Here is a 19050-nt window from a genome sequence, read left to right as displayed (position 1 = left end):
AGAATGTCTCTGGTATATGGTTGTTCATTATTTTTGTTGTTTTCTCGCCTGGTCCATTATACTCCTGCTATGAGTGAAACCATCCGGTATTTTTCTTTCTCTTTCTGTTACTAAATTTTAAAAGATACTTTTAAAATATAACTTGGAATATGTCTTTACCAATATTATTTTCTTGGCACAGTTTTTAAGGTTACATTTAGGGCTATATTTAATTTCTAAATTGGATGATAGAATTTAAGCACCTGTTTTTGTGTATGTCCAAAATAATTAGATTTCATTCCCTGTTGGGAGGAAGTGATCCTCAAGGATAAGTGTATACTTGTCCTGCTATGAGATGTTACTTTGGGCCCCCTACTTTCTGAATGACTAATCAGGAAATGTGGAAGAATTTCATACCGAGCACAATAGCATCTCTTTTCTGCAATTTCCTTTCCAGGCAACTCCATTTTTCATTTCCTTGATACTGCTTGAGCTGGTTGTCAGCTGGATTCATAAAGGGAAGCCATCAGGTCGTATGGATGATGCATTAACATCAATATCAGCCGGTGTTCTGTCTCGGCTTCCGAGGTGAGTTACTTGGTTAGCAGCCCCGAGTGAATAAACTGACATTCTCCAAATATGAAGGATATCATCATTATTTGGGAAATTAGACTATTTTCACATATTGCCCCAAGGAATTCACTTATTGTCATTTGAAAATTTAACATTTTGTTGATTGTAGATTTCTTTTTCATTATCTTAAAAAAGATACTGCCAAAAATGTTATTTATCTTCTTTACTAAGGTTATTGGTGCCTCCTTAAATTTTGTACCCAAGGCAGTTACTCTATTTGTTTAGCCTAGAAGTGGACCTAGGTTATGGTCTGGTTATCAATGGGAAAATAAGTCTGCCTAAGAAATTCACCTATTATAGCAATCTGTGGTAGAGAGACTCCCTAATCTTGATTCCTACATTGGTGTTCAAATGGTTTCCCTGTGTTTAGTCTTGCTTTATTTGTGCCAAGCATTTTCCATAGTATGAACCTAATACACACTTTTCACAGATCCTATATATCCTGGGGAGAGTAAGGGAGGTGTCTGCCTACCCAACATTTTCTCTAATCCCACCATTCTCCTCCTCCTATTGCAATATTTGTTTCATTCATCCTTTACTACTTGAAATCACTCAGATGTCACATATGCTTCCCTCTGCTGGAAAGTCAGCCATGAATCTGTGTCTAGACTCCTATAGAACAGTCGCTGCCTTTCACAGATTCTGTCTATTTTCTACCACAGGCACCACTTCCCTATGGTCTCATGGGATCTTGTATTTACCCCAGATATAGTATTATCACACATGGCATTAAGCTCAACTTTTTCCTCCCAATGCCTCTTGCTAGCTTGCTTTCAACTTGAGGGCAAGTGGTGTATTTTCCTCATAATTTTAACTTTTATGCTTATAATGATGTAGGTATATGGTGTATATATATATGATTTATTTATTTGTGCATACAGAACTGGGGTGCAGGCCAGAGGCTCAGGGGTGGTGAGAGGCTTCACCAGCGACAGAGTGGGGAACAGAACAGGCAGATTGACGAAGTACACTGCTAAGGGGAGCAGTGGGTGGGTCAGGAGAGGTCTGCCATGCCATGTGGTCACCTCCGGGGCAGGCGGGAATCGAACTCATGCGGAAGCGGCTTTAGATTCTCAGTGCTGTGCTTTAACCCACTGCGCCACCACAGAGGGCTGGTAGATATATTTTTTTTAAAAAATAAATCTCTTAGCTTTAGGTTGATGATACAGTGGGGATGGAACAAATATTGGTAAGCAATAAATAAATAAGCATACTACTTACTAGAAAGAATGTTACAGTTGGTGAAGAAGGAAACCAATGGAAGTCTTTTCCATCCATTAGAAGCTTTGATACAGGGTGAAGACTTGCCAAAGAGGCAGAAGGTGAGGGAAGTTTGTGATTTGTGATGCTGATGAATGTTCTCATTTCTGCTTCCCACCCATTGCTTCTTTTACTGCTTTAAGAGTTTTGCTTCTGACCAGTGCTCATTGCTTTGGAATGTTTCTATAAACCACCCTGTAGGAAATCGAGGTTGATTTTTTTTTTAAATGCAATGAAAACTTAAATATATCCGAAAAAATATTTCCCAAAATTGTTTAAGTAGGAAACCTAAGAGTAAAATTTCTTTCACAAATGCTGCTATGGAAAAGATGTGTTAATTGGTATAAAATAATACTAATATTAATATTAATAGCTGAAAAACTACTGACATAGTTGCACCTTGCTGATACCCTAAATAAAAGTTTGCAGTTACATAAATGTCCTGTTTTATGTCTCCCTGAAACAACTTATTAAAGAATACGTTCAATATGCCAAAGGGTTAATCAGATTTGGTTATTGAAAAATATTGAGTTGGCTATAGAAGTTCATTCTGAGACAGTTAACTGTATGTGTTTATGGAAATCAGATGACTGATGAACTGTAAAAATAGCATGAAGTGCCCCACAGATGTGATTAGAGATCACATATTTTGTTCAGTTGGAATGAGTTTATTAAGAACTCAGATAGACATGCTCTTGAATGAATGTGTTAGCATTTCCTTTACTTTTTCAAGTTTTACTTTGGTCATAAATGAAATTAGATTACTCCCTTAGCATCATAACCATTCGAAATATAAACTATCCTTTCTACTCTATCCCTGCTAAACAATGTCATAAAAATGGCATAGTTATAACAGGATATATAAGAATAAAATATAATTTTTGCTAAAAAACAAGCTCCCAAATGATAAGTCATGGGAGGAGGGTTGGGGCAAGAAAGAAACATACCAACAAAGCTTCAGGGGTAAGACTTACAGTTCTTTCCTTCACATCTCTTTATCACACTCTTTAAGCTAACACAAGTTAACTCTGGTGCCCTTTGAAAGAAAGGTAAAAGGTTATGAACTTTGGAACATATTTTTCTAGAACTGTGTTTTGAATGCGAACAGCAAATTACTTTTATGATCTCGTAGGTGTGAATAGCAGTTCTAAATTTGAAATGTGGATAATTTTGTAAGTTTTGCAAAGGGTTTTACCTTTTATGGCCTTTTCTGCAGTAGATCTCTGCAAAGCTAATTATCTGAAAATGAAATCTGAAAATATTTTCCTGTATTTGGTTGTTACTGAAAAATAAATGACCAGGTAAATCAGGGCGAGTGAAGTTGATCCTTGGGATTCATTCCCTTCTCCACAGTAGATGAGAAAGGGGGATTTAACAGAATGTCTTAAAACAATATTTCAGTTGAACCCACAGCATCAAGGGGAATTTTTGTGCAAATCATTAACAGCTGAGGGTTAGGTTAATGCAGTATTGATCATATCCTCTCTGAGGGACTAATTTCACTTTCTATACCAGCCACAAGGGCTTGCCACGTCATTAAAATACTCGATAGAGAGAAAAATGCTTGTATGTCTTTTGTTAATCCACTTGTGAGGAATAATACTTGGGATAATAAGTCCAAATTGGCATGTGGCCTTTGACAAAAAAAGTAGTGGAAATCAAAGTGAAACCCTGAACATGTTTTTCCACTTTGCCATTCATGTAATGGAAATGCTTTCTGCGGACTTTGAGGAAAAACAAATGTTTATTTGAGTGTACTCATTATTACATGAAATTCAAAGTATCTTGAAATTAGTAGCATACTTATCATATAATAGAAAAGATTTATGCTCTACCTTTCTAGTCTTTTTGTAAGGGAGAATGCTAACGATAGACAAGATTATATCTTGTTTACAAGTCTGTCGGACAGACCATGGTGTGTAATAAAAAAGTCCATCTGTCCTGAGAACCAGACTTTGGATAGGCTGCATCTGTTTGCTCTTCTGGAATCTGGTAGACAGGCTTCCTAGTCAGAATCTAGTCCTGAAGTTATAGACAGCTATTTCTATTTATCATAGTTAAGCAGTGTATCGAATGCAGATAATTTGCGCCCCTTTCAAATTCTTGCTCATGTAGCTATAAAACTTAAACTTAAGACAATTTTTACCAAATCTATTTTTTAAAAAATATTTAAAACTTGTGAAATATTTTGCTACTGACTTAAATGCTAACGAGTGAAAAATAATCACATTTTTTTTTCCCTGCTGTATAAGCAGAACTCAATTTCCAATCCTTCATTAGAAAACTGGGACCTCAATTTGTTACTTCCTTCCAATGTTTCTGCTTCCATAAATTGCATCCTCCCCAGAGAAATTTTATTCCCGATATAAATACCTACAGTATGTTTGTTTTTAATGGGTTCATTTATTCTGTTGAAACAGCAGATTATAAATCAAATTGCTATAGGTTGGAGGGATAATTTAAGTAAGTAAATTTTCAAATAAGTTGAGGACACTCACTTTTAATACCTATGGGTCACTGCCAATTTTTACGATGGAGCTAGCTCCGCAGTGTTCAAGGATACATATGTACAGTTCTGCTGGTCATGACTGCCATGGAATTTTCCATTTCTGACAAGAAAATTCAAATTCACAAAAAAAAAAAATGTTTAAAGGGGAGGAAATTAAACTTCTTTGAAATGTTTTTGACTTCTTGGTGTAGAGAATAAAGGAAAATTGTCTACTTGTATTTATATGAGTCTTTAGTATCAGTCAGTGCTGCCTTTGCAACATCAGGCTTCTAACAAATAAGTACCTGTCATTTTCAAATAAGAATTCTAAATAAGAGGATTCACTGTTTAATAGAAGAGATATACTTCTGTAATGTTAAGGTTATATTACCATTTTAGCAACTTAAAATTAGTAAAAGAGCACCCACTTGAGGAAAATAAGTTTTGAAATCATGTTGATTTATTAATTATATTTGCTAGAAAAATAGCCTCATTCCCTTTTAAACTTTTACCTTAGATACCTTATGGATAGACTTTGTCTTTGTTACTAATTGTGTAGCTCATTTTTCTATTAGACTAAACTTCCCAAATGAATGCAAGTTTCTATTTTCTTAATAGTCTGGATTTGTGCACTTATTCAGTAGTGTAACTGCATTACTTGTTGCAATTTATTTCATGCAAAACAAAGGTGTATTAAATTTATTTCTTCCAAATTTAGCCATTGTGTTTATAACAATGTCTGCGTTTTTCAGGTTACTGTAACAAGAAATTAAATGATTGTTGCATGAATGTAATGTTATATCATACTAAGAAATAATAGTACAAATTTTACCTGTCTGCAGAAGGTGACGGTTTATGTGATATTCTTTGTTATTACTGAGCAAAAATCTATATTCCACTAGATGGAGCAAAAGTGGCAGTAGCTTTACAGATAGTGCAATTTCCTGGGCCAGGTTAAAAATATTTGGAAAAAATTGGAAAACAGAAAAGTCAGTATAAGTAATGCAAGTATACTTGTTTATTAGTAACTTCCTGAGGCTGATATGAATAGTTATAATTATATCATCTAAATGCTTGTTATTTTCTAAGAAAAGTTTATTAAAAATAAAAATGTTTAATTTTCGTCAGTTTTGTAATCTGGTCAAATAACACAGTATGTAAACATCTAATTACAGTTATGAAATAATATGAATTGCCATATGTTGATCAGTACACAGTTCTACTTACTCAGAAAGTTGCGTTGAAATTTTGAAAGTTTGCAATGAGAACATTATCTCAAATTTTACTTGATTGATTAGTGATTAGAGCATAGAGTATTTGAGAACTAGATAATTTTAGGGTTGATTCAGCCTAATGCTCTCTTATCCTAAATTAGCCCTGAAGCACTAAAAGGATGAATGGCATGACTTGTAGCATTACCTTGCCACTTTTGAAAGTAGGTATATTTAAACTCACAGTGCTTTGATAAATAATTAGCTTTGTATTCCTTGGTCCTCCAATAAGATTTATCCTTACTTTTAAATAAAGATACATAAACATGGAAGTTTATCTTTTAAAGATCTAGACTGAGTAGTGGAATAAAAATTTAGTGCCTTCCTAGATTTTGTAGCAACTAAAAATCGACAGGGAAAATTTCTAATATTGAGAGAAATTAATTAGCTACCTTTCAAATGCCAAAAGATGATTCTTGATCTAAGAGAAAAAAAAAAGTATTTGGGAGGAATTATAAAGAAAAGACGATGGGAGAAAACTTCTTTATAGATTCTTTATTGGAGGATTCTTTATTAGAGGATTCTTGTACTCATTTTTATTTAGATAATTTTCTTGGTCTCATACTTAAACTTAGAGTCAAAGGGGTTTGAGTATTTTGTTATTCAAAGCCCCTGTGCTACCCAGTATTCCAACTCCACGTAATAAAGTAAGCTCACTATATACATATAAATTACATATGTCTCTTCCCACAGGATGGGGTTTAAAGAGCACTTGAATTCCAAAGTGCAGAGTCATATACTGGGAGTGGGGGTTGGGAGAGGACAGAGCTATTGAGAAGAAAAGAAAAAGGAGTTTTGGTTTATGATTCAGAATCTGGTGGGAACATTTTTGAAAATGTAGGTGCTATTTCCTGCAATCAAGGGCTTTCCAGAACTTGATAATCATTTCCCAGCTGTATCCCTTGCTGAATGTTTTTAGTGGTGGGCACTGCGTGCCTGTTTTTTTCCCCTTTATGATGGAAGAGGATCATATTCATCTTGCTGATAGAAAGCAGGGATTATAACTCCCACAGCTTCTCCCCTCTTTCCCTTTGCCTTGAGGAAAGTTTGGCTTCATGCTAAAGTGTGAAAAAAAAAAAAAGCTTTGACTATAGTATGTCAGGCATATTTCAGCTCGATTTGTGTCAACCCTAATAAGTAAGTTGACAGAGTAATAAATTGGGTGTCTGCTCAAGACCTGGCACCTGTACAGGAAATAAAAAAAAAGTATTTCAATTTCAGTAAGGTTCTCTTTGTTTTACAAGTGGACGTTTTCCAGGGACTCTCTTTTATTTATTGAAGTTTGGTATCTTAAAACTCATTTCAATTGTCACTGGAACTGAGAAGAAAAATAGCAACTTAAAATAAAAACACACATTGATGAGGCAAACATTTATATCTGCCTTGCAAACTGATGTGTCCAACCTGTCATGTGTTGTGCCTGGCACCTAGTAGATTCTTAATATCAACTTAGTGAGCAAAGGAATAAATCTATGAATGGGTCTGTTTGACAACTTATCCTAGAGCTCTTGTGAAAAGCTATAGATAATTTTGACTGTTTCAATTTTCAATTTTTCTTTCTGGAATGAATTTTTTTTTTTTTTAGTATTATCAATGGGGCAATTTCCTGAGCCTTATCATCCAGTTATATTTGGACAATTTGTTGTCACAATAAAGAATTATCTGGAACGAAATGGCTATAGTGTCAAGGCTTAAAGTCCCTTTTTCGGAGAAATTAATAAATTATTAGCTAGACCATATTAAATGAATAGTACTTACTGATTTTTTCTTAAAAGTTGATTTGACAGCCTGTATATGACAGCACGATTTTATAAATTTTGGTAATTGTTTCCACAGGAATACCCCTACAACTAAGAATTATGTTACCTAGTGTTAATAGTGACACTGTTCAGAAATCCCAGTCTAATTATATTAAAAGTTACCAATCAAATTTTAAATTTTAATTTGCTCTTTTTCCCCTGGATAACTAATTTGAAAACAGGCTTTGCATTTTTAAATTCTTGGATTCTTCAGATTTCTGGAACAGAATTTGAGTTTCTGGCCTCTGGCTTCACCTGTCTCATGGGAGTCCTCACACACATGCATGTGGGGACATCCTAGACTACTTCTTCCAACACTGTTTATGTGTCCGAAGCCAGCTGCTCTTGACCACCTTGTCACGTTTAGGAGTTGTACACCTGCAGAAGCCTGTTCTCTGGAGAATTGGACCAGGAAAAATGGCCCAGCAAGGTCCTATAAACACTCAGGGCCATTGTAAGAGGGGGATTCTAGAGTGTCTGGAGGATGGCACAGGTTGTGGCCAGAGGTCTCGCAAGCAGTTTCCTGGGGTCAAGGACTCAGATTTAGAGTCATAACTGTGCCTTACAAGCATGTAATCTCAGATGAAAAATTGGATTTTAAGATCTGGTGATATTAATCCCATTCATAAGTATCAGCCCTGGGTATTTTTATTATTTATATTAATACTGAAGTGACATAGCCTGATATTTTATGTTGAGATCTAATAATAACGTTAGGTATTCAACGTAATATTTTAAAGTTATTAAATCATTATTAAAGTCATGCTATCCTTAAAAATCAAAAGTAGCTTATAGAGATTGTGTCTGGCAAAGACCAAACAGAAAATGCCAGTTCATAGAAGCTTCACAGATATCACCCACTTTTCTGAAGTTAATACATCATGTTTTTATGAAAGACTTGATATTGTGCCTGCTTTTGCCAGCTGAAGGATGTTCCAAGAGGAATTTCCCCTTTATGACAAAAGGCAGAAAGTGAAGATGGTTTTGAGCATTTATTAAGCAGCAGCCATTTGAGAAGCAGCAGCGTGCCTAAAGCAACTGTGCACCTCAGACTGTTCACTGTGCCGACTTCCTTTACTATTTGTTATTTGCTATGGTTTGATAGGTTATTTTTGGGTTCTAGAAATGCTCATAAATTCCATTCCCTATAAATAAATGCTAATTGTTTATTGGTTTTATGACATTTCAGTTTATAATAGGTTGCTACTTCACTGTAGGAGAGCAGTGATATTAAAATGATGAATTTGAGTAATATGTTAATTTAAATTTTTCAATTTTCATTAAACATAGACTGTGTAAGAACGTTCTCCAAATTTGAGCAATAGACTTGTTGATGGCTTATAAATAATTACTAGGATGATCAATTTATTTACATATTAAGTAAATAGAAAAGTATAATTCAATCAAATACATGATAAAAGATTTGTGTTAAAGTACATTTTTATGTGCTTAGAAATTATTGAAAGAAGAATTTATTGAATTATAAGTTGCAAGACACATTCTAATGTCTGGATTTTAAAAACAGTTATTGTTTTAACTGTGCTTGCATACATTATTTCTAAGTGAAGATTACTCCCTTGCCTCTTAAGATATGTAGCTTATGTTACCACAAGAAATATTAAAGTGTTATGAAAATCTAAGAGGTGATTTAAAGTACACACACAGAGAGAAGGAGGCTATTAAGGAAGGAGTAGAGAGGAAGATAGGATAGCTAGCTAGATGCAGCTTTAATATAAAGGCAATTTTATGGAATCGATATATTTTAAGGCATTTTACTGCTTAGGCAGTTTGCAGTCTCTTTCTTTATGTTATTTAAAATAAAAGGCACCCTTACTGTGTTCTTCATTAAGATTTAGAAATAACAATCACAGAACACGTCAGTGACTCATATTTATGTTATATGAGTTCTTGAAAGGTATTTTAAGAGACAACAAATAAATGACATTTTAAACAAAAAATTTGTGTTTGTGGTGCCTATCAAGTAAAAATAAACATCATGTGAATCATTTTGATACTAAGGAAATCAAGCCTCTTGAAAAGCATGATAAAGAAGAAAAGAATAAGAGAAACAAAATCTTAGTTGCATATGAATATGACAATTTTAAAATGGTCTCTAAAATGTGGTATACTCATTTTTTGGTGAATTTTATTTTTCCAGCTTGTTTTTCAGGAGTATTGAACTGACCAGTTATGTTTATGTCTGGGAGAACTACAGTCTCATCAGTTTGCCTTGGGATTCTCCATGGACTTGGTGTATAACCTTCTTGGGAGTTGATTTTGGCTACTACTGGTTCCATCGCATGGCTCATGGTAAGTTGTAAGTCTAGGCTTTATTGATCATTTTTAAAAAAAGATTTCTTTTATTTATGCATACAAGAACTGGAGTACAGACCAGAGGTGTGGTGGAGGTGGGGGGTGGTGAGAGGATTCACCAGAGACAGAATTGGGAAATAGATCTAATGAAACACACTGCTGAGGGGAGCAGCAGGCAAAGACAACAGAGATCTGTTGTGCCATGTGGGTCACCTTCCTGCCCACGAACTCATGCTGCAGTAGCTGGCTTTAGCTTGATAGCACTATTGTTAACCCCTGTGCCACCAGGGAAGACCCAGAAGTACAGTTTTCACACTCCATGTCATGTCTCTATTTTTAAAATTTTTAGAAATTGATGGCTGTAGTATTACTTTTTAATATGTTACCTTACATTGTTTATGTTATGACTTGCTTGGTAGAGTCTGCAGACCCTCATGCACACTGTCAAACTTCACAGCATCATTATTCATGGCATTTAGAAGAATTCTATAACAGTGTGGGATTCTTTGTCTAGTGTGCTATTGTACCTGAGTTCAATTCAAGTTCTTGGCAGTATGTCCACATTAGAAATGAAAATGCAACCAGCTAGGCTTTCACCAAAATGTGCTTCACTGTGAACTATAGTTTTGTAAAATTTCTCATCTGATATAAAAACTCTCTTACTGCACTGGTTCACTGAATTTACTCTTTGGGATTCTTGGCTGCACCTTCCAAAGTAGCATTTCGTTTTGCAAAAGGAAATGGAAGAAAAGGGAACACACTAAATCTCTATAGGGATAAATAAAGGTTGGAGAATTATTGTAGAGGTAAGGTGAGCAAATGATCCCTAAGGAGAAACAAGGCATGCAAAATCTATTTCTGAAGGGAAATAGGGGAAAGTGCTAATTTCAAAAAAAACTACTAAAGAGCAGAACTCAGGATTGCAGTGGGTGTTTGGGTTGAGTGGGTGGGGAGGAAGGAAGGAAAAGGAAGAAACCTGGAATAATAATAAAAAATAGGAGATGGAAAGAAGAGACCTGAGATCAGGGTGAATAACTGGGCTATGTGTGTAGGAGTATGTGTGAGCAGATATCCTTCCTCAACAAGGATGAAGGAAATAGGAGTAACATCAACAAGCATATGCTTAAGGACACTATATAAATCCAGCATTGCTTTTATTGAACACTTTTAATATGTATTTAATGAAACTATGACATTTAGATTCATTTAAAAATTGAATTGAATATGTAAATTAGAAAAAAGGTTACTTTGTTTGTGATGACCTTTGTCTTTGAAATAATGGTTCAGCTCCTGACATCATTTCCTTGTGTGTACTCCCAAATCGAGCATGATTAAGAATAAATATGGGCAGTACTATAAATTCTGTATTTGATTTCAAAATAGAGTTTCCTCCCCTAAAATATACCATTGGCAATCTTCCTCATTTTCTATGCAACAAATAGGTAATGCAAAAAGCACTTGCATTGTATTGCTTAATTTCAGAAGCCTTCTAATATCACACTGTCCTGTACAGATGTGTTTGTTTGGGAAATCTGCAAATTCGCTTAATCTTTGAAAGCCCATTATAACAGGAAACAAAGAACCAACAAAATATTACCAAATATAAAACTTTTAAAAATATGTGGATTGTAAGTGCTCTCAGTTAGGAAAGAGCAATAAAGTAAAATAATATATTAAAAACATGGAATCAAGGCTGTTTAAAGTATGCTTCCCATTAGAAAATTTTGAGCCAAATCCAGTAGAGGCAAGCATTAAAAAAAAATCTGAAAACCTTCTGGAAAAACACTCACCACCTTCAGGCTATGGAGCCAATCATAATTTCAAAGACTTACAACTTTTGATGGAAAGCTCCTAGGAAAAAATAAATTATAAAGTTGAATGTGTCAACCTTTCAGTATAACATTCAATACTTAAATTTTATAAGATAATGTGAAATATTAAAGTGTTTTAAAAAAATCTAGAAATACACAAGGATAGGAAAACCTACAATATCAAATTTCTTGAGTCTCTTGGTTTATTAAGCCCATATTGTTTAATTGGTTAAATGTATTCAACTGAAAACTTTGAAAACTTCTAAAATCTAAATGTCATGTTAAAATATAATTTTAAAAAAACTTTATATTCTTACTTACTATGTTTCTTTTTTAATTCTACTTGCAACAAGCTGATATTTTCCACATACGTTAATATGTTTTTATATGTTTAATGTGCTTTATTATAGATGAGTTTTGAAGAAACATATGTACAGGATTTTCTCAAAGTGGACAGTTTATAATTAATAGAAAAGTATTTATTCACAAAAACATGAATCTATCTCTGTTTCTATGAAAAAAAAATAGGGGTTCTTGAGAACCTCTATTCTTTTTGTTTTAACCCCTTTGCCTCTGGAATAAAAGGAAGAAAGTTGCTACTTCTTGACTTAAATATATACAGAAGTAGCACAGTAGTTTAAACAGAGTACTTCAACAACTTAAAAAGCTATATAGAGTAATAAACTTAAATAGGTTTAATTAAAACTTAAGTCTTGCATACTTAGTCCTCATTGCAAAAGGATGCCGCATTTTACTTTGTAATATGCTGTTTGTGTTAAACATGTAAGAAAATGAGTCAATCTTTTTTAAGGAAACATTTGAACTCTGCATGGGAGGAACATGCAGTAGTCTGGATCTTCTAGGGCATTTACATATATTTAATACATTTTTAGAAAACACAGATTTTTGACTGAAATTTTGATAGCTGCAGTATCTTATCCAAATCATAGCAGTTTATGTATGTATGTATATTTTGCAAAAAGGCAAAACCAAAATATCAGCCACCATGCCTTGTAACCACTCCAGCCTTTCTCCAGCCCCAGCCTCTACCCAGTTAGGTAATTATGCCCACAAGCTATTTTTAATTTATCAGTGCAGCTGCTTTGTTTCTTTATATTCCCTATGTATGTAAGATTATCTAATATTTGACTTGCTCTCTCTGGCATATTTCTTTCAGGGCCATTAAATTTTGCTGCAGAAGAATTTCATGTTTACTAATAACTACATAGTATTTCATTGTATACTCACATACACACTTATACACACACATAATTTTTCTTATCATCTATTAGTGGATACTGTATTCCATATCTTAGCTAATACAAATAATCTGCCATGAACATTGCAGACCATATGACATTTCAAGTTGATGTTTTTGTATTCTTCAGATAGATGCCCAGAAGTAGCATTATTAGATGGTATGTTTTTTTTTTTTTTAAACAAAAATCATGAGTATTTTCCAAAATGGCTGTACTGGTTTGCTTTCTCACCTACAGTATATCAGGGATTTTCAGTCTTCGCATCCTTTCCCACATTTATTATTAGAATTTCCCACATTTATTATTAGAAGTCTTTTTGAGGGATGCCACTCTCAAAGTGTGAGATGACATCTCATTGTGGTTTTGATTTTTATTTCCTTATCATAAGTAATGATGTGTATTTTTCATGTCTGTTGTCCATCTGCAAATCCTCATTGGAAAAAATAACTGTTCAAATCTTCAGCCCATTTTTTATTAACTCATTTAAATTTAGTAGACTTTATCTTCTCTTGGATGGTGATTACAAGAGTGCATCTATTTCTAAAATTTATTGAATCTTGAAGTTCATAAATATGAAAGTTTTTATATACTTTTCCTATGCCACTATAAATGATGTGATTTCTTGGTGAATAGTTTGAAGTCAAAATGATAAAATATGTAACCAAATATATAAATAGGAACCAAGAGGATAATATTTGGTGATTGTAAGTGAGACCATGTTGTCTTATATAAATTTTACCTGTCCATTTCCATAACCAATAAAGTACCGGTATGCGGTTCATTAATTTTACTGCCTCTCATCTCCAAAATCTTTCTTTTCTATATCTGTGTTACCAGAAAAGGACTCTTTTTTATGACTAGATTTTTGGCCTTAAAAAGTTTTGTGCTGGGCCCTCCCAGGTGGCGCAGCGGGTTAAAGCACTGCACTGAGAAACTAAAGCCACTTCCGCATGAGTTCGATACCTGCCTGCCCTGGAGGTGACCACATGGCGCGGCAGACCTCTCCTGACCCGCCCGCTGCTCCCCTCAGCAGTGTACCTCGTCAATCTGCCTGTTCTGCTTCCCCTCTGTCTCTGGTGAATCCTCTCACCCTCCGCATCTCTGGCCTGTACCCCAGTTCTGTACGAATAAATAAATAAATCTTTAAAAAAAAAAAAGTTTTGTGCTAGAGGGATATGGCAAAATCAGAACAAGAAGGGACTTTGCTTAGCAAACTGATATGCAGACACCTTTATACTGCTTAACTCGTAGATGAGCTGCAGACCATTCCTCTGTTAAGATAGACTGCTCTCCAAGGGACCACACCAGAGGACTTTCTATAGTCCATGTCTTCTTTTACCATCCTGTTCTGGCAAGTCTGTTTCAACAAATTCTCTCCAGTAATTCTAAATTATCTCCAGTAATGTCAGACACTCAAGTCTTGTTGAGGGTATAGCAGGTGAGCACTCTTCAAAATTTCTAAGTACTTCCCTGTTCACTCTGTCAGCTCTAGGAATGACTGTTTTGCACTGGCTACTTCTATACTACTGAATTATTCCTTGCTTATCTCTTTTAGTAGGTAATCTCCTTTTTACTAGTTAATATTTTTTATATTAACTTTTCCAACTATTGGGGTGGTTTCTGTCTCTCAATTAGACCCTGACTGATACAGTCAGGCTGCAAATCAAAGTTCACTTGACAGCACATTTAAGTCTTCCATTCTGAAGCGACACACACACACTTAGAATTTAATTCAGTTCTGAAAAGAAAAGGTAAACATCTGTAAAAATTGTGATACTAAGCAATTTATAAAATACTCTCAAATTGTAAATCTTTTACTCCACAAGTAAATTGATCAGTGCATTTTTATTCATCTCTGTACCTAAGCAAAGTAAATGCCCAATTTTTGCGTAGTTTGTTACATATACTCTTACAACTTTATTAAGTGAGCATCTGTATGTTAGTGAACTTTATTTTTTACTTCCTTTCTGGTTTTTAACAGTTGTATTTTGATCATCCTAATTTCCATCATTGTAAAAGCAGAGAAAGTAAGCAGATGTATTGATCAGGAAATGCTTTTTTTTTTTTATTTTTGTGAAGGTGCCACAATTGTAGTCTATATTGAAAAATAGGTGATTTATGGTTAGTTAAATATGTGTTTCTTTTTTTTATGTATTAGAATATGTCCAATATTTTTCTAACTATCTGCAGTGTATTGTGCCTTGCTGAAAATGTGGGTCAATTGAATTCTTATTGGATCACTAAGGGTAAAATTCACACTGTATTTGCCTTAGTCACAGCCATTCTTCTTAACTTTCCTCATGATTTCTTACATTCTCTCAGCCTTTAGCGTAGTCATTATTCAAAATATACACGAGGGAAGTCTCAGAATTCCCATCAGTTTATATATGATCTCCAGTTTCTCATCATAACTTTTTACTGAATAGCCTATACCTCTGTTAAACATTTCTCTGAGTTTGTTTCAATGATAAGTACTGACTTATGTCTAATGTTTAATTCTAAGTACCTTAATTTTAATGTTAATTTGTATATAGGAACATTACAATGTATATGAAATATTACTAGTATTTCCTCTGAAATCCCTCTTTGAGGAAGCTTGTCTCTAAAAATAACTTATTCCTATCACTGACAGCTGCAGTCATCCTTAAAACCACAATCTAAATTTCTTTTGGTGTTCTTTTGTTACCAGGCAATGAGTTTAAAAACTCTGGGTTAGAACCTCTCTCACCAGTTCTGTGTCCGGCAACCTACCACCACAAATGCAAACACAAGGGCCCTTGGTGCAGAAAAAAAGATTATTTGTTCTAACCAACAGAGTAGGGGGACAGGGAGAAGCCCAGATAACTTCATATGGTATTGCAAAATGGAGCTGCCATTACAGAAGCAGCAGGGAAACTTTGTCAGGAGTCAAGGTCTGGAACACTGTGAGGCAAGCTCTTATCAAGTCCGGGCACTACTAGGGTGGGCAGGGTAGAGCAAGCCTTTGCTGCATAGGGTAGGAATCTGATAATACAGAGAGAAATCACCCTTCAGTGTCCCATTAAAATCTTCCAAAATGGCAGCTAAGCTCTTCTTTCTCAGCACCCTTTGTACTCACAGGGTTAGGTCTGAGGACAGAACACTGGATTCGGACGGTAGGACACCTCAGACCCGCACCCAACCTAGGCAGTATCTGGTAGTCAAGATGGAGTTCACCCATCATCCTGGTGGTGTACACTCAGCCCACAAGGCCTCACGGCCACCTGAGGGCCAGAGGAATGTAGCACTTGACTGCATTCAGCCCCTCCAACACTTTCTGCCTATGTATAGATAATACATTAAAAGCACATCTGGAACAAAGATCATGACCTCTTCTGGAGGATTAAAACTATGGCGCTATTAAGCAGGCAATTATACAGTTGGTAATAAAAAAAATCAAATTTCCAGGAATCTAGCAGTCTGTATTTGAACATTGATGCAGAAGTGTGGAAACATTTATAGGAATAGTTGGGAGAACTTGAGGATGGGTATGTTAGTGTGTGACTGAAGAGTATCCAGGGACCCTCCCATCCCAAACTTTCATGTTCTAAAGAGGTCTGCCATCCATCTATGTACACAAAGGCAAATAATTTGATTAATGTGAAATAACTTAATAGGATTAGTGTATAGAGAGCAAGAGAAGGAAGGACAGTAGTTTCCCTTTAGAACACCCAAATTTAGCCATCCCCTTTTCCTAGTTTGACATGTAAAGCTAGGTGACAGGTAAAGCTTATGGGTGAGTTAGTAATGCTAGGTCTCCCACATATAAAGGAAGTATGCATACTGTTATTAAACTCCTCGGTGGCTTTTTCTTATTAGTCTGTCTGAAACTTGTTTATTTGCCAGCCTAGTTGAACACAGAGAAGTATGGGATGATTTCCTTTATCCCATAAGAGTGAATAACAATGTGTGCAACTGTTTATCACACACTTAAAGCTGGGCTTAACTTCACTGAAATGGATAGATTTTTATTTTATTTATCTCTCCGTTTTGTGAAGGAGTTTAAATGAAAAATGTTTGAGCGTGAAGAATGACATAAACATGAATTAATTAATGTTGAATGAATATGCCAAGTCTTAAGAAAGCAAGATGGAGACTTATATGAAAATTTCAAAATGGACACAGAAGGGGAACATTTAAGTTTCAGGTGACTTTAGGATTGTACTAGAATGATGCTCAATTAGATGAGATTTGTGAAAACTCCCATTTATTTCAAGTAATTTTGTTCAAAGGGGCAATTGAAATAGTTTCTCTCACTGAATGTATATTATCAAATTTTATATTACAAATAAATATTTGAGAACAGCCACGTTAGATATCAAAAACCCAAATCAAGTAATATTCTATCCCATTTAATTTATTAAAAATGTGTAATTCTGGCTGAATTTAATTCTGCTTTGCTAAATAGCCCAACAAGAAAGACTACTTTTAAAGAACATAGTTCCAATGTAATGAGTTGTTTTTATGGCATTTATTATTATATATATTTTTATGACTTGAGACATTTAATGTATTATGACATTTTAAGAGGAAAAAGTCACATTATGCATTCAATAATAACCTATATGTTTCCTATATACATTGGAAAGAACTACCCTTTCGCAACTGAGTAACTCATCACATGGCTTTAGATACCATCTTAAATAGTTAATAAACAAACACTAAAAACACTCTTCCATCAGTCTTTAAAGTTTCTCTGTGAATTAAATTTGTCAAAAAGACATATTTAAAAAAAATATTTATGTCTGCATACAAGAACTGGGATGAAAGCCAGAGTTGGGGGGAGAGTTGTGGTGAGAACATTTACCAGAGACAGAGTGGGGAGCAGAACAGGCAGATGTACTGAAATATACTGCTGAGGGGAGCAGTGGGAGAGACAGAGAGGTCTGCAGCACCAATGTGGGTCACCTCCCTGGCTGGGGATCAAACTAGTGTTGCAGTGTCTGGTGATAGCTTGATAGTACTATCTTTAACCCCTGTGCCACCAGGGAAGCCCCCCAAAATATTTATTCTGGGGTGACAGTTCTTTACTTCCCTATAGTCCTGCTTTTGTGATAATGCTCACACTCAGAAAGCCAAACTCTTAACCACGAGATTGTTTCCATAGAGGAAACTCTTTTTTTTTTTTTTATTTTTTTTTTTTTTTTTATTTTTTTTTATATTTTTTTTTATTATTTTTTTTTATTTTTTTTAAAAGTTTATTTTTACATCATTTTTCACATTTTTTTTTTCATCTCAATTGTAATCCCCATGGGTTTCCCATCACCAAATCACCCCTGTGCCACCACCACAGTCCCGTGCATTTCCCTCCCTTCCCCCCCCCCAGTTTTTGATCCCATTCCCCACTCCACCCCCACAGAATGTCTCTGGTCTATGGTTGTTCATTATTTTTGTTATTTTCTCGCCTGGTCCATTATACTCCTGCTATGAGTGAAACCATCCGGTATTTTTCTTTCTCTTTCTGGCTTATCTCACTCAGCATGATCTTTTCCAGCTCCATCCAAGTTGCTGCAAAAGACATGTGTTTCTCTTTTTTGGTTGCTGAGTAATATTCCATTGTATATATGTACCACATCTTTCTAATCCAGTCATCTACTTTTGGGCATTTGGGGTGCTTCCATGTTTTTCCAATTGTAAATAAAGCAGCAATAAACATGGGGGTACAAGTATCTTTTTCAATCAGTGTTTTTGTGTCTTTTGGGTAGATACCTAGGAGTGGGATTGCTGGGTCATAGGGAAGCTCCATGTTTAGCAGTTTGAGGAACCTCCAAACAGTTTTCCATAGTGGTTGTACTAGTTTGCATTCCCACCAGCAATGCAGGAGAGTTCCTTTTTCTCCACATCCTCGCCAACATTTGTTGTTGCTAGTTGTTTGAAGATGTGCCATTCTCACTGGGGTGAGGTGGTATCTCATTGTGGTTTTAATTTGCATCTCCCTTATTACGAGTGATGTTGAACATTTTTTCATATGCCTGTTGGCCATCTGCATAGAGGAAACTCTTTATCAGCGTGCAGGAACCATCACCTCAGAAGGGCAAAGGGATATTTTCTTTAAATGGTGAGTGAAGGAAGACTGTAAGAAAAAAGAAAGGAAAGTGGACTCTATGGTATTGAGTATAACACTTTTCCCTACCAGCCTTAATCCCAAGTTTAGGAGATACTGGTATTACTATCTACTAATTTATTTAGACCTGGATTGAGTTTCTTAGTTTGGGTGAA

At 35.0% G+C, this 19050-nt stretch overlaps 1 protein-coding gene across 2 annotated transcripts in view; it reads left to right on the top strand.

Moving 5' to 3' along the window:
- The window catches only part of AGMO (alkylglycerol monooxygenase), a 284977-nt gene that overhangs the window by 23212 nt on the left and 242715 nt on the right, over window positions 1-19050 (top strand). For both annotated transcript variants that reach the window (XM_004676735.2, XM_012720743.1), the window contains exons 3-4: window positions 437-567; window positions 9589-9740. In XM_004676735.2, coding sequence (XP_004676792.1) covers window positions 437-567; window positions 9589-9740 — 283 coding nt within the window. The remainder of the gene's footprint in view (window positions 1-436; window positions 568-9588; window positions 9741-19050) is intronic.

The sequence above is a fragment of the Condylura cristata genome, unplaced genomic scaffold (genome assembly GCF_000260355.1).
Source record: "Condylura cristata isolate star-nosed mole 26May11 unplaced genomic scaffold, ConCri1.0 scaffold00005, whole genome shotgun sequence".
NCBI classification, from domain to species: Eukaryota; Metazoa; Chordata; class Mammalia; order Eulipotyphla; family Talpidae; genus Condylura; species Condylura cristata.
The sequence above is the reverse complement of the archived record's forward strand: the minus strand, read 5'-3'. Positions and strand labels throughout refer to the sequence as shown.